Raw genomic sequence first — 16,084 nt, forward strand, 5'->3', positions numbered from 1 at the left:
TCAGATCATGGCACATATCCATGACAGTGGTCACCTCCTAACTGAAGCCTAGGTATGAGTAGATTTCCGTACTCAAGCAATATAACCCAGCTCATCGAATTGTTGAAGGGGCTCGATCTCGACCATCAAATGATCTGAATGCAATGATCATTTAAACCCCGTTGTCTAGAAAGATGAAGTCCAAACACCCATCTGAGCCACTACTTCTACTTGGAGCAAGACCAGTCCCAGGGGAATGGGAATGGAGCCCTGGCATGACGCTATTAGAAATAATGGAAGGCTTCTTCTATCACAGACCATGTTGCTAATCTACTACATTTTTCTATTGCTTCTAGTCTTTTTAAGTTTTCTGGCCTTAAGTTTTCTTTCCTATCAATGTCTCTCTTCAGGGTGTGGGCCTCCATTGGGATATTGATTTGCGGAATACCTGAGTCCTTCTATTTACCACCTAGCTGTTGCGATACCTGTGAAATAGTATTGTCACCCTGCTTCCAGAAAGGCTAAGTAAGAACTGCATTCAAATTTGAGATCATTCATCTGCACTGGCTGCTATATAAGTTATTTGGCTTAGCCTGCTTCCCGTCCAACGTCAATAACTGGAAGAGGCTAGAGTTAGTGTGACCAACAATCCTGGTTTGCCTGGGCCTGAGGGAGTACCTGTGGCTTAGGACTTTCAGTACAAAAGTGGAAAGTCCTGTGCAAACCTGGACTTACCACCTTTGTGGGGTGATGGGTCAGATTTTAGCAAATATGGCATACAGTGGAAGTTTCATGTAGAGCAGTCCTAGCCCCAGTCTGCTACAAGTGGTACTAACACACATCCTACTTAAAAGGCTTCTTCAGTCAGGGTCTGGGCACCTAAGCTGTAGCCTTCGAAAAAAGAAGTTTCTTCTTTGATCTACTTAAAAATTTTAAGAAATTAACTTTCACAAATTTTTTTTTTAGCTCTCTGCTTATTCAAAAGCCTACTATATGGTCTTTAAGCATTTTGCCATTGTTACCAAAGTGTTGTTTGTTTCAAAGACAAATAACCTCAAGCCTGGGACTATAACATTCCATTAATGTCTGGCATTTTCAGGATTCTGATATTTGCTCCACTAATAGCTCCTCAATCACATGCCTCTCAGTTGAGCTATCCTTAAGTTGTCCTTCTCTTCATTTTCTTCTCTTAACAACTAAAAAGTTCACACGGACTGAGACCTAATAAGTTTTAAGGAGTCTCCTTACTATTAGGTAGAGTACATTCTATCCAAAGGGTTTCAAAAGCTAAAATTACTCACTTAGCAAATATTTATTGAACAGTTCCTATATTATTAGGACTATGTTTGCTGCTAAGGATACAACAGTGAACATTGTAAGCACAATCTTCCAGGCCAGTGAGAGCTGCTCAGAAGTAAATGAGCAACAGCAGTGTGGTATAACCATGAGGGCCAAGCTCCATATGCTATGGAAGCATATGAGAGGAGCAACTAATCCCAAATTTGGGAACCATGGAAAACTAAATGGTCTTAACACTCATCTGTTCATGTATTCATTGATTAATTCAACAAATATTTATTGAGACACTGTGATAGCCATTGCAGATGAAAATAAATATAAATAGGACATAGTCTTTATGTTGAAGTTTCATTGTCTAGTGTGAAAAAATACATGTAAATAATTACAATATGATGTAATAAGTGCTATAATAAAGGTCTCCAGGAAGTTTCATAAAAGAGATGACTTCTGTATGGAATTGTACTTGATCTTGAAGGTTAAGGAGAAATGTGAGGTATAATGGGGTAGAAAAAGTTGCTTCCACACAGAAGCGACAGCTTGTGGAAATATGTAGAAGTGTGAAAGAACATGACCAGTAGGGTATCAAGCAGTTGGGTGTGGCGAAGTGTAGGAGTAAGGTGAAGAGTGGTAGCCAATGACTGGAATGATAGGTGCCATCAGAGCATAAAAGGTCTTTTATGCCATCTTAAGGAGTTTGAATTTATTTTGAAATTTATGGGAAGCTACTGACTGTTTTTAAGTCAGGAAGTAACCTTTTCAGATTTTTGCTTCAGAAATATATCTCAAGATTATGAGGCGGGCTGGAGGAAGAAGTAATTTATCTGATCCTCAAAACCACTCTGTGAAGGTGTATAACAGGTATTTTAACTCACATTTTATGTATAAGCCTCTAGGACTTGGAGGTTTCTAGTAATTTTGCCTAAGGACGCCTGGGTCATTCCAAAATTGAAGAAACTCAACACTTTGTCCAGATAGGACGTAGATGAAAACCTCTGTGCAGTTCACCTTTGGTTTCTATCAGGCTATTCTGAAAATAATCTTTAAAAGTTAGTGTTCTGCTTGTACTGCTGATTCCAACTAGTTTTGCATAATTGATCAGATAGAATTTGTACAATCTGAATCAGAGGCTTTGAAGCATCAAAGTGTTCCACAATATGCTTTTCTGTTTCCTAAGTAAAAGCCTAGGTCACTCATATTTTCTAATGTTATTCTAGATCTTCTAAATCTTACACTCAGGCTGGAAATGAGCCATGGAAATGTTTTAACTTTTAAAATTTGGAGTCAACAGGAGGTAATTCACTTTAAGAAAGTGACATTTTTATCCTCTAATATTGTAAACATTTCAAAATTGTGGGCACTGGGTCAAATCTGTTTCTTCCTATATTCATGGGATTTGTAGGTGGCAAATAACTGTGAATTAGTTTGATTTGGTTTTCCTCCCTTCTCAGTTTTATAACTGACCGCCATACAAGTGCAAATGGGTCAATAATAATTTTCTCTTCCCCCCAAAATGTCTCTAGTCAGTACTTAAAGTTTTCAAAAAGTTTAATAATTACAATAAATATTAAGAATTAAGTTCATGCAAAAGAAAACACAGTAGTTTAAATTATTCTGGAACATCTGGATTGTGTTAAGAGGTGAAGGGTGAGTAACAAGTCTGTACACGTTAGCAAAGGAAGGTCAGTTTACTAATTTTTTCTCTAGAACGGTGGTTCTCAGGGTCAGCAGTATCTGCATCATCTGGGAACTTGTGAGAAATACATATTCTTAGCCTGAACCCCAGACCTACTGAGTGCAGTGGGAAGAAAAGCAGAAATCTGTTTTTTCAGAAGCCCTCCCGGCAATTCTGACATAGGCTAAAGTTTGAGGCACACTGGTATAAGGGAAAAAAATGTATGTTTCAGAGTACAAAAAACATGGTTTCAATTCCAAAGCCATGTGATTTTAGACACACCATCTATTTCCTCGTCACATCACCGGGTTTCCTGGTTAATAACTTATCCCCTTAGCTGGCTTCATGAGTGGATAAATACTATCTACATGATACTTGTTTATCTTTTATACTGACAGTGTCCCCCCTCCAAGTGACTTGGATGCATGTTTAAGTTTGAGAACCATTGGTCTATGAGATGCAATATATTGAAAGCAGACCAGCTACAGAACTTGTAGTGCTCAATGCAGAATTAAAATGCAGGGTGCCTTGTTAAAAAATGAAGAATTTCAAGACAGTGACAGAAGAGCAGTTAAACCAAGCATTTGAGGTACAGAGCCCTACTAACTCAAGAGCCTACAACTGCACAGGTCCAATGCCCAAAGAGTAGTTTCTCCTTGTATCTAAACACATCTTTTTTTTTTTTTCAGATGGAAATAATACAATGCCATGAAAGTAGGCCATATTTTCCCCTCAGACACTACCAATCTTACCTTCTGAGCTGTTACCCTCCATAGACAGATCATGCTCATTAGCCTCCCATTTCTGCTCACTGTTGTCTTCCTTTCAGCTATCCCAATGCAACTGTACTTCAAGACCCAACTTAAGGTCACCATCCTCCAAGACGTCTTCTCTTACTACCTTAATTTACTTAACCCTTTCTAAACTTTCCTAGTATTTTTAATGCGTCAATTTAGCTTTTTCTAAAAAAATTAATAATTGCTGGTCATTGTGTTTATCTTGTTTCTCGAGTTAGAATATAAACATCTTAAACATTGAGGTGGTGTCATCATAACGCAATGGAAAGAGCACAGGCTTTTGAACTTAATAAACCCTGGGTGTAAATTCCCTCTCTCATTTACTAGCTGCATTACAGGTAAATTAATTCACTTTTGGGCCTCAGAATCTTCACTGGAAAAATGGGATGATAAGATCAGCTTTGCTGGGTTGTTGTGAGAATTAGGAGAGATAATATATATAAAACCCTAGACATATATAAGTGCTCTCAAATATTAGTTCTTCAATGCAGATATATTGGATGTATCCTGCCATATATCTGATTTTGCTTCAGCAAGCAGATGAGGGCTGAACACGAAGTCACTATTCGATAAATATTTGCTCACTGGAAATTGCCTGTATTTAATTTTTTTATTTATTATTTTACATGCACCCAGGAAATAAACCAATCCTGTGGTGAATTTTGTATAAAATGTTATCTCTGACTTCTTTGTAAATTCTTGCATTCACATGCTGACTTTTGCAAAAAATAAAAGTTTAATTTTGTACAATATTTTATATTGTTACACCTATTAATATTATCTTATATGGGTAAAAAGAGGGATAGTCTTATTCCCAATGAGGAAATAGGGAAGGGATTACACAGACAGAATAAGGGATTACTCTAAATTACACAGAACCAGTGTAATTTAATATCCACTGAAGTGTCCTTGAAGCTGGGTTTAAATTCAGATATGCTGACTCCTTGTCCAATTTTTTCCCCCCACTATATCAGACAATCTCTGGGAAACAAGAATATACTTGTTAAGTATATGCACAAATAATTTTTTTAATTTATTAAAAGAGTGCAAGTGAAACTATGTCTTTTTATGCTAGGCATACAGTTGGCGTTCACTGTTGAATTAAAAACAGCGTGTAAGGTGCCTATTGCCGTTCCTGGTTCACTGTAGTACATACTTAATTAAGAGTGAGTTAATATTTAAATTCCTCTTTTTGATAAACGTATTTTAATGGAACCATTTTCTCCTAATGAAAATTTAAGGGCAGGGTTTACTATTTTTAAGACAGTTTCAAATTGGGGCCTAGCATCATGTTTGAAAGCTGCTTCCCTACCCTCCTCCCACCCTCCATGTGAATTATTATACTTCCTCCTGACTGGCCCAAACCACACTTTGCCTTCCAAACTGATGGCTGAAATACCCCTGAGGACTTTCTGTAGCCTCCCAGCCACAGCTCAGAAACCCAAAGCCGTTTCCACGTGAAACAACCAAACACAGTCCACTAAGCCTAAGGTCCGCTACAGTGACGGCTCCTGTATAAAAGGCGAATGAGAAGGCAGCGCCCCCTTTGCTCCCACCCCCACCTCGTCGCAGCATCCTATCGCTTCTCTTTGTCGTGCGGTCCGCGCCTGGGATTGGTCGGAAACGGAACCAGCGCGGGACGAGCGCGCACGGGCCGAACGCCGAGACTTGTCCATCATGTGCGGCCGCCGGTCCACCCCGCCTCGCTGCGCGCTCGGCGAGCCTGGGGGGGCGGGGCCCGATTGCTGCTGCGCCTGCGTTGTGGGCGTTCTCCCGGAGCAGCAGCTGCCGCCGCCGCCGCCGCCGCCGCCACCAGCGCCGCTGCTACAGCCGCCGCCGTGTTCGGGTGTAGAATTTGGAATCCCTGCGTCTCGTTAACAATGAAGCAGAGTTCGAACGTGCCGGCTTTCCTCAGCAAGCTGTGGACGCTTGTGGAGGAAACCCACACTAACGAGTTCATCACCTGGAGTCAGGTACGGGTGAGGGCACGGCGGCCTCCGAACCCCCTGACTAACCGCCTTCTCTCTCCCTCCCGTGGGGTTGTCTCTCGCGGCCTGCGACTTGATGCCTTCTGCGAGGCCCGCGGCGCGGGGTGGCGGGGTGGCGCGGGCCCCGGCGTTCAGGCTCGCTAGGGACTCCTTGTATTGTTCGCGCGGGGAGCCGCGGGGGTCCCGGCCAGCGCCGCTGGCTCAGGCCGCGGTGGGGGAGGGGCGGTCCGCACCGGGCCCCGCGGCCCGGGAGGCCCCGTAACGGTCCGGCCCCGTCGGCGTTCGGAACCGGCCCGGCAGGACGAAGGCGGCCGACGAGCCGAGGGCACGGGGAGCCACGTTACTGCACACTCATTCTTCGTCCTCCCTCCGGGCTCGCGGCTTACGAATCGCTGAGTGCATAGGCAGCCCTGGGCGCGGGGGTTTGTCTGGGAAACCTTTACCTAAGCGACCTGATTCTCTCTAAAAAATACACTCCGCTTTGCACCTGAATCTTTATGAGGAGAGCAGTCAGGAATATAGGCAAATGTTCAAACGCAGTAAACGCAGGTTACTGGTTATCAATAGGTTTCGAAATTTTATGTAGAATATGGTACATCATTCTTTGGAAATGCTGAGCCATTTGTAGAAACGGATTTTTATGATTATTTTAATAAAAGTGCTCTAATAGGTGTTCAGTAACTTAGAAGCTAAAATGAGTCACTAAATTTCACTAAACAGTTGCTGGGAGAGTGGTATATGATGCCTTGATTATTGGTTTGATCCCAACTCTGCCACTAAACAGGGATGACTTCAGTCAAGCTCCTTATCTTGTCTCCCCTGAGTTTCATCGTCCTTAAGATGAATGGGTTGCCTGGGTGATCCAAGACTCCTCTAGTTCCAAATACTAAGATTCTAAGCAGAATGATTATTACATAAACAGTGCATTTGCATTCAAATGCACTCTCAGGCTGTTGGAATCATTTTGTGAAGTGGGGTGGATTTTTCTTACTGTAGATGATCATCTGTTTGGCATATTTTCTTGTTTAGAGGGCTGGAGAAGAGTAAGTGAAAACTACCCTCACAGTGCCTGGCACCTGTTAAGTGCTGAGTAAATGTTACCTCCTCTCTTTCTCCCTTTCTTTTCGTTTCCTTTCCTATTGTAGGAGCTCTCAGTTTTACTTACTTTTATCTTAAGAGGGAGCACTGTATTGAGTACATGAAGTTTTCGGCAACTGTAACACCATATTCTTTCTCATATTACTGTCATTTGTTCATTTTTTTATACCCCTCCTAGGACTTAATTTTCTTGAAGGTCAGTATCATCAGCTGGATGGTGTGTATTAAGCGTTTGATGAATTCTGTACAGTTGTACAAAGAAAAGTGAAAATAAGCCAGCCGCCAGCATACACTTAAAAATAAACAGATGTCTCATGCTTTTCATCAGTCAGAAGGATTAAAAGTTGACAGGGATGGATCAGCACAGTCTGCTGTTACTCAGCCTTGTATTCATATTAGAGATTGGACTGAGAGTCTCTCCCCCACCCAAGCTGATTTTATCATACCTTTTTGGCTTGTATGGCCATTTAAAAATAATTCTTTTTTATCCTATTATTAAGTCTAAGCTTATGTTTTACTCATTTTCTACTACATAATGGGACAGTTGAAATATAACTTCATTGAGGGCAGATACCATGCCTGTGCCAAGGACACAGTAGGTATTTAATAAATGTCTGATGAATCAATGAAATCCTTAGAATATGTAATGGAAATGGTGGGAATGATAAAGAATTATGCCTGAAAAGAATCTTAGAGATAATCCACTTTAGCCTCATCATTGTATAGATGAGGATTTGAGGCTTAGGTTAGATTTCATATCCATAATTACAAAGCTAGCCATTATTGGAGGTGGGACTCATGTTAACGTAAATTTCAGACCTCCCAGATCAGTCTTCCGTCATCAGCACTTCACTTAATAAAGGATGGTACAATATTTAGTGTTATATCAAAATGTTACCCTTTTGCAAGTCTGTGAACAATTCTGGATTAATGTTGTCTAGGGCTTAGCTTGGTTGCTTAGGAAGTCTGTCTCTATTTCCCACAGATTTTTCCAAAAGCAGTGTTAACAATGAAATGAAAGGTAAAACTAAATATTAAACAATGATGTTAAATGGAAAAAACAAAGCAAGTTACTGTCATCTTTTAGAAGTTGCTATTTATGGTTGTTTCTGGTTTCCTTCAAATAGATTTTGCTGAATTTCTGTCGAGGTAATTTAGCATTTATACTATCTGAGTGAAAATCATATTAAGACCTTTTAGAAGCAGCAGATGTTTTGGAAACCAGGCAATCTTTTATGCAATTTTTTTTTTTTCACTTGTGGAAAATAATTTACTCCTCTAGCTTGAGTGTAGGGTAAGGGGAAAAAACCAACTGCAGTTTGAAAAGCTTGGCTTAATATTCCTGAAGACTTACTTATATGACTAGCTTTTCTTGAAACTTGTAGTATGACAAAAATGAAGAAAAATGAAATAACACCCCCATTCTCATGATTATAGAAATGTAATATTCTGAGCAATCAAAATTATTCTAAATATGTTATTGATTCAAACAACAGAAATGTCTTTAGATCCAGAGTGTCTTTAAAACATTTGTACATATTTTATTTTTTTCCCGTATTCTCCCCTGAAAAGTTTCTTTTTCTTTCTTTTTTGTTTTTACATTTCCTATAGCTACTTTGGCTCTGGTAGGCAGTCAATTGCCAGAATCAGGGACAGAGATAATACTGTTGGACTACCTAAAGCTGTTTTAAGTGTAACTGAGTCCTAAACAGAAGGTACCAGTTTAACTTGGAAGCAACTGCAGAAACCTGATATTCAGGAACAAGAGGTTGTGGAAGTTGGAAGTTCTTGCCATTGATAGTGAGGAACAGCCTTTACTGTTAACTGAAATTTGATAGTGTATGTTGAAGTTAAGTAGTTACAAAAGCAGGAAAGAACTGGAGGTCATTGTTTTGTTAGTGTTATTACCTTTGTCTCTGTTCTTCAGATTGTTTGAGAAGACCAAGAAATGATTTCCACTAAAGACCTCATACTGGCTGCCTGGGTGGCTCAGTCGGTTAAGCATCCAACTCTTGATCTCAGTTCAGGTCTTCATCTTAGGGTTGTGAGTTCAAGCTGCACACTGAACTCCATCCTGGGCGTGGGGCCTACTTAAAAAAAAAAGGGGGATGCCTGGGTGGTTCAGTCGGTTAAGCAGCTGCCTTTGGCTCAGGTCATGATCCCAGGGTCCTGGGATTGAGTCTCACATCAGGCTCCTTGCTCAGCGGGGAGCCTGCTTCTCCCTCTGCCGGCCGCTCCCGCTGCCCATGTTCTCTCTCTCTCGGACAAATAAATATATAAAATCTTAAAAAAAAAAAAAAAAGACCTCATACCTATCTGGTCCACCTTTTTATGCCCTTTGACATTTTCTATTTCTCCATCCCTCTGAAATCAGCAGAGACAAATCAGGAAATAAGAAGGAAATGGAGCAAAACCAGTATTGGTCTAGTGCTTTCTAGCTATTCTGGATGAATTTGAGCATCCAGAACTTGGTATTTGGGTATCATTTTGAACTTCTCAGCAACCATTGCATTATTACACTATTCTCAAGTAAAAACAAGCCACAACTGTGGCAGAATAGGAGTAAAATCCACCTTAGATGAGCCTACAGAAATGTTGAAAGATTCATTGACGACTAGTATTTTTTATTTGTATACATAAGAGAGAATGAGAGACTCAGAAGGAATGATTGGTGAACATTAAGAAGTTATGGACTGTTTTAAAAAAAGTTACAAATTTCTGTTATGAAAAATGTTTTAAAGTAATGGGACTGAAAAATTATTAGTAAGATTATTTTGGATGTTTTTAACTTACTACCAGTTCAAGCAGTAACAACTGTTACTATTTGGAAGCTTGCCAACCTTTATGGGTAAAACCTAAAAAGAAACTACCCATCTCTCCCACCTCACTCAGTAGTGGCTTTCTGCTCCTTGTGGAATGTGTTGGGAGAGTTCTGTATTGTATTGCTTGAGCCTCACAGGTTTAAATGGCAGTAAGGTGGAATTTTTGCACTCAGAGGTTATCTACTAATTTTAGAGTGGAGACTGAAGGAATACTATAAGCAGAGACACAGAATATGAGTGAATGGGGGTTGTATGAGAGGGAGAGCACGTGCAGATATAAGCAAGGGGCATTCATCATTTCATTTGATATAATTCAAGAGTTGAACTTCTAAAAAGATATTTTGGTCCACTGTGGCCAACAGTTCATTTATTTGATCACTCACAGGTATTTATCATGAATATGTTGTGTCCTAGGTACTAGGAATTCATTCAGTAGTGAACAGAGTGGCTTCATAGAGCTTATATTCTAGAGGAGGACACTGGTAATTAAAAAGTAAGCAAACACAGATAATATAATTTCAGTTAGTGGTTAGTACCATAAAGAAAATAAAGCAGGGTAAAGAGCGAGATCAGGGTCCAATTAGGAGACAGATGTCACATAGTGTAAAAGAAGGAAAGAACTGTTTTTAAACATTTAAACAAGGAAAGTTTAGTAGAATTACTGTATCAGGGGGATTGGAGTAAAAACTCTAAAGAATATAGATACGACTGGCAGTTATAAAAAGTATGATCACATCTCACTTAATGGCAAAGAAGGCACTGGTGCCCCACTGGTGGAACTTACGGAAGTTCATCCTTCAGAGCTTGTGGAGAAATATACCTTCTAAGGCAGGGATTGGCAAACCATGGCCCAGGGGCCAGTCATCTGTTCTGTAAATAAAGTTTAAAATAAATAAGTAAATAAATGCACAGTCTATTTACATAGTTTATAACTGCTTTCTTGCTACAATGGCAGTATTATGACCTTATGATCTGCAAGCCCAAAGTATTTACTGTCTAATGCCTTAAGAAAAGGTTTATCAGCCCTTGTTCTAGAGCACCCTTGATAGTTGTTCATGGGGACATGTCTTGTCAGATATACTCTGATTTGAAACTTCCAAAGGGAGAGAGAATGTTGGCCTTGCGCTTGCTGACCTTCCGTACTGCAAGAGCTAGGTGCTGGAGAACCTGCCTGCACTGTAGGAACCTGGCCATTGTTAAAGAACCAGGAAATAGGAAGGAGAACCCCCTTCTCTTGTAATATCTCTCTAGTGTCTTCTGTTGACAAAGCTTATCACCATGCCATCTAGAAAAAGATATTTAAGGGACCCAGCTCTATATTTGCAAAGCAGACAATGAGGAATGAATTTGGAGCAATAAATTGATGAACTAGCACATAAAATGACTGGGATTTGTGGGTATTTTAGGTAGAGTGATAAGGAAAGCCTTTCTGAGGAGATGTTTGAGCAGAGATCTGAACAATTTGAAAGGATGGGCCAGGCAAAGGGGAATGGCAAATGTAAAGGCCTTGAACATGGCATGTTCATGTGATTGGGGAAGGCCCATGTGGTTAGAGTATCTGGAGAATGTAAGATTGAGGTCAGAGTAGGCAGGAGCAGATGGTGTAGGGCCTTAGGGCTGTGGTAAGGAGACTGGAAATCTAGGGAACTAGTTTGTAGATTATCACAGTTTTCCACTATGTTATTGAAAATAGTGTGGCTGAGACTAGTGTATTTGCAATGGAGATGATGAAAAGTTGTTGGATTTGATATTTACTTTAAAGGTAAAGCAGTAGAACTTACTAATAAATTGTCTGGAGTTGCAGGAAAGACAGAAGAATTAAGAATGACTCAGATTTGGCCTGAACAACAAAATAAATGATGACACCATTTGCTCAGATGGGGGAGTATTCAGAGAAATGCAGGTGGAGATTGTTTGGCCTATATTAACTTTGAGATTACAGTGGATAGTAGTGTTACTTGAAAATTGTTTTGTTTAGCTTACGTTTCATTGACCACACTTGGTCAAATGACCATGCCTAATTTCAGAGGAAGTGGGGAAGTTCAGTGCTAGGAAGGAGAACAGGAATATTTTTGAACAGCCTGAATGACTTCTACACTCCCAAGACATCCAAGTGGAAATGTTGAACAGGATGTTTGCATATAAGACACTGGCATTCAGGGTGGAGTTTGGAGCTTATGAGTGGTAAAGCCATGGGACTGGATGAGATCATCTAGGGAGACAAATGAAGATAGAAGAAGCTGAAAGACAGGCCAGTCTGATTTTTAGAGGGCATATGAGAATAAGAAAAAGCTAGCAAAGGAGACTGAGAAGAAACAATGCAACAGGAGGAAAAAGAGGGGAGTGAGGTCATAGAAGTTAATGGAAAAAAATGGTTCAAAAAATAGAAGATGATAAACTGTGTCAACTGCTGTTACGAATATTCTTATATACTTCTCCTGGTGTATATAAGCAGGAATTTAAGGTCTATATACTTACATTGAAGATTGGACTTGCTGGAAAATAGGGTATGAACTGTTCAGCCTGAAGATAGTTCAAATTGTTTTCCAAAGAGATTAAATGATTTTATACTCCTGTTAGCCAAGCATGAGATTTTCCATTAATCCACATCTTCAAAACTTGATATTATCATTCTTCTTAATTTTTTACCAATCTAGTAGATGTAAAGTATTATCTCAATGAGGTGTTAATTTATATTTCCCTGATTAGTAATGTGTTCAAACACCTTTTCGTATTTATTCGCCATATGTGTTTCCTATTCTATGAAATATTTGGCCATTTTTCTATTGGGTGGCTTTGTCTTTTAATATTTGTAGGAATTCCTTTTATATTCTGTATATCCGTTCTTTGGGTCTGTGTATTGCTTATGTCTTCTCCCAGTTTGAGACTTAACTTTTCCTTTTGATTAATACAAGTTTTTAATTTTAGTATAATATATTCATCTTTTTTGTTCATGCTTTTTGTTTCTTCAGGATGTTTTTTCTTACCTCTTCCCCGGGGAGAGAAAAATACTTTTCTATTTCTCTTCTTTTTTTCTGAAAGTTTTAAAAGTTTGCATTTTATGTGTAAGTCTTTAATTCATCTGGAATTGATTTTTGTGTGTGGTGTGAGGAATCCAGTTTCATTGTTTTCCATATAAATATTCAGTTGTCCTAGCTCCTTCATTGAATGCTTCCTTCTTTACATGGTGATGTGTATTGCTCCCTCTGTCTTATAGCAAAATTACAGGTAGATGTTTCGATTTTTGTTTCTAGGTTCTCTATTGCATTCCACTGAACAGTTTTGTTTTTGTTTTTTTTGCCCTTATCATATGTCCTAATTACTGCAGCTTTATAATGTCTTGCTTTTGGGAGGACAGCTTATCCTTCAGGAATACCTTGACTATTGTTGGTCTTTGCTCTTCTGTATATGTTTTAAAATCAAATGCCATTAAAAAAACTTACTGGGATTTTAATTGGAATTGCATTGAAATTATAAATCAGATTAGGGAAAATGGATGTCTTTATGATGTTGAATATTCCCATAAATGAGGCATGTTTTTAAATTCATTTTGTTTAACAAAGTTTTATATTTTTTTGGTAATTAGGTCTTGCACGTTTGTTAGATTTTCTTCCTAGGTATCTTAAGATGTTGTAAGTGGTGTCCGTTAGTTAAAATCACATTTCTGGCTGTAGCTGGTAGTTAGAAATACAAATAACATTTGTATGTTGATGATAAAGCAGTGAACCAATCATTTTACTGATTTGGGGTGTCTAAGTGTACATCCGTGCATTTGTGAATGATAGTTCTGTTCTTTCAGAACTTTATACCTTTTTTTTTTTTTTTTCTGCAGTGGCTAAGCCCTCAGGGTGTCAAATTGAAGTAGTGATCATGGGATCCCTTTTTCTTATTTTTAAAAGGAATTTTTTCATATTTCCCCCTTAAGTTATCAGCTGTTAAAATTGAGAGTTTTTTAAATTTATCTTTTTCTTGTTGGTGTCATAGTTAGAGGGGAGACGGGCATGCCAGGAGAGAGGATACAGGAAAAAAGTTGACTTTGGTGAGTAGGAAGGTGGATTTGAAATAGACAATAGTTGAGAACATAGTGAATTAAATAACATTATGTAAAAATGTTAACAATTGAAAAATTTAAATGTGAAATTTGCGATGGTCAGGGCAGAGATGTAGATGTGATCATAGATAATAAATCATCATACGTAATACAGTCAGTAGTTAGATACACTGGTGTGGATGAGATTGCCTAAGGAAAGAGTGTATAAGGTGTCATGATCAAGGATAGAAATCTAAAAAACACTACCTCTTAATAGATGAATACCGTTGGAAGAAAATATGAGAAAGAGACCCAATAGTATATAGTTTCAGAGCCAAAACAGTATTTAAGGAGGGGATTGTCAGTAGTGCCAAATGAAATGCCACAGAGAGGTGTGGGAAGATCAGGACTGAAAAGAAGGCATTGAATTTAGCATTTGACATTTTAGAGAAAAATGGTTTGAGTAGACTGAGGGAGAATGAAACCCAATTTTTAGCAAGAATATGTAGATGGTACTAAATTAGAGAAGGGGGCTTTGAAATATTTGTTAAATTTTGCAGCGAAGGAAAAGACAAATGGGGTGGGTAGATTGAGAGGGAAGTAAGGTAAAGGGACGGTTTTTTTTAAGATAGGAAAAACATGCATTTTAAATTTTAATAGTTATTACCTACTAACCAACTCTGATTATCATCAGACTTTTAAAATTTTTCCAGCCTAACTAAGTGAAAATCGTTATTTATTTTTGTTTTTTTCTGTACATTCAATTATAATGAGATTGGGCCTCTTCTAAATTTTACATTGGGTTTTTCATCTTACTGATTTGTTAAAAATTTTTAATTAATGCAGTTGTCATAAATATTTAAAATATTTTTATGTTAATTGACTTAATTGAATTTTTGTAATAACTCTGAGTTAGGTTTAGTTTCAGACACAAATAATGGAATTCCAAACAATAGGGGCACCTGCGTGGCTCAGTTGGTTAATCATCTGCCTTTGGCTCAGGTCATGATCTGGGGACCCTGGGATCAGGCCATGTATTGCATCGGGCTCCCTGCTCAGTGGGGAGTCTGCTTCTCCTTCTGCCTGCTGCTCCCCCTGCTTGTTCTCTGTGAAATAATAAAATCTTAAAAAAAAAAAAAAAAAAAGAAATCCAAACAATGGTTTAAATAGAATAGAGATGTATTTTCTTTTTAAGTCTGAAGATATGTTTTGGTCTTTTCAGCCATACTTAGTTTCTCCACATCAGTGGTGGTTGAAGTTCTACTCATTAGTTTCAAGTTCCAAGTAGGGATATGGGATATAGGGGTTTGAAATTTGGATCTTTACCCTTTTAGAAGCTTTTGTGGAAGCCCTACTCAGTCCATTCTATTTATATCTTAATTGCCAGGTGTGTTTTCGGCTGCCTCTGTTAGGGGGACTGAGAAATGTAGTTGCAGCATCAAACAGAATTGTGGTTCTGTTAGTAAGAAAGTTTTTGCAAGTGGATCTCTTTGTTTTTTTGTTTTTTTTTTTTTAATTTTTATTTATTTATTTGACAGAGAGAGACACAGCGAGAGAGGGAACACAAGCAGGGGGAGTGGGAGAGGGAGAAGCAGGCTCCCTGCAGAGCAGGGAGCCCGATGCGGGACTCGATCCCAGGACCCCGGGATCATGACCTGAGCTGAAGGCAGTCGCTTAACCAACTGAACCACCCAGGCGCCCTGGATCTCTTTGTTTTTAAGGCTAAATGATGTTCCATTGTGTGTTTGTGTATCACAGTTTCTTTATTCTTCCATTGAGGGACACTTAGGTTGTTTTCATATCTTGGCTATTGTGAATCATGCTGCAATGAACATGGGAGCATAGATACCTCTGTGAAATACTGATTTCATTTCCTTTGGATGTATACCCAAGAAAGGGGTAGCTGGATCATGTGGTAGTTCTATTTTTTATTTTTTTGAGGAACCTTCATGCTGTTTTCCGTAAGGGCTATACTGATTTACATTACCACAAACAGTATATGAAAGTTCCCTTTTCCCTACATCCTCGCCAACACTTGTTATTTTTTATTTTTTTAATAATTGCCATCCTAACAGATATGAAGTGGGTACCTCATTGTGGTTTTGATTTCCATTTCCCTGATAATTAGTGATGTTGAGCACTTTTTCATACACCTGTTGGCCATTTCTGTATCTTTGGAAAAATGTCTATTTGGGTTCTTTTTTTTTTTTTTTTTTTAAAGATTTTACTTATTTATTTGACAGAGAGAGAGAGACAGCGAGAGGGAACACAAGCAGGGGGAGTGGGAAAGAGAGAAGCAGGCTTCCCGCCGAGCAGGGAGCCCGATGCGGGGCTCGATCCCAGAACTCTGGGACCATGACCTGAGCTGAAGGCAGTCGCTTAACCAACTGAGCCACCCA

At 39.0% G+C, this 16,084-nt stretch overlaps 1 protein-coding gene across 4 annotated transcripts in view; it reads left to right on the forward strand.

Annotated features, from left to right (window-relative positions):
- Positions 1-5,512: 5,512 nt before the first annotated feature.
- HSF2 (heat shock transcription factor 2) overlaps positions 5,513-16,084 on the forward strand; it is a 35,756-nt gene continuing 25,184 nt past the window's right edge. For 3 of the 4 annotated variants that reach the window (XM_081828892.1, XM_081828893.1, XM_081828891.1), the window contains exon 1: positions 5,513-5,720. In XM_081828892.1, the coding sequence (XP_081685018.1) occupies positions 5,628-5,720 (93 nt within the window). In that variant the 5' untranslated portion in view covers positions 5,513-5,627. The remainder of the gene's footprint in view (positions 5,721-16,084) is intronic. The other variant, XM_006727938.3, reaches the window with a different exon arrangement.

The sequence above is a fragment of the Leptonychotes weddellii genome, chromosome 8, assembly GCF_054177405.1.
Source record: "Leptonychotes weddellii isolate Sample4059 chromosome 8, ASM5417740v2, whole genome shotgun sequence".
Lineage (NCBI taxonomy): Eukaryota > Metazoa > Chordata > Mammalia > Carnivora > Phocidae > Leptonychotes > Leptonychotes weddellii.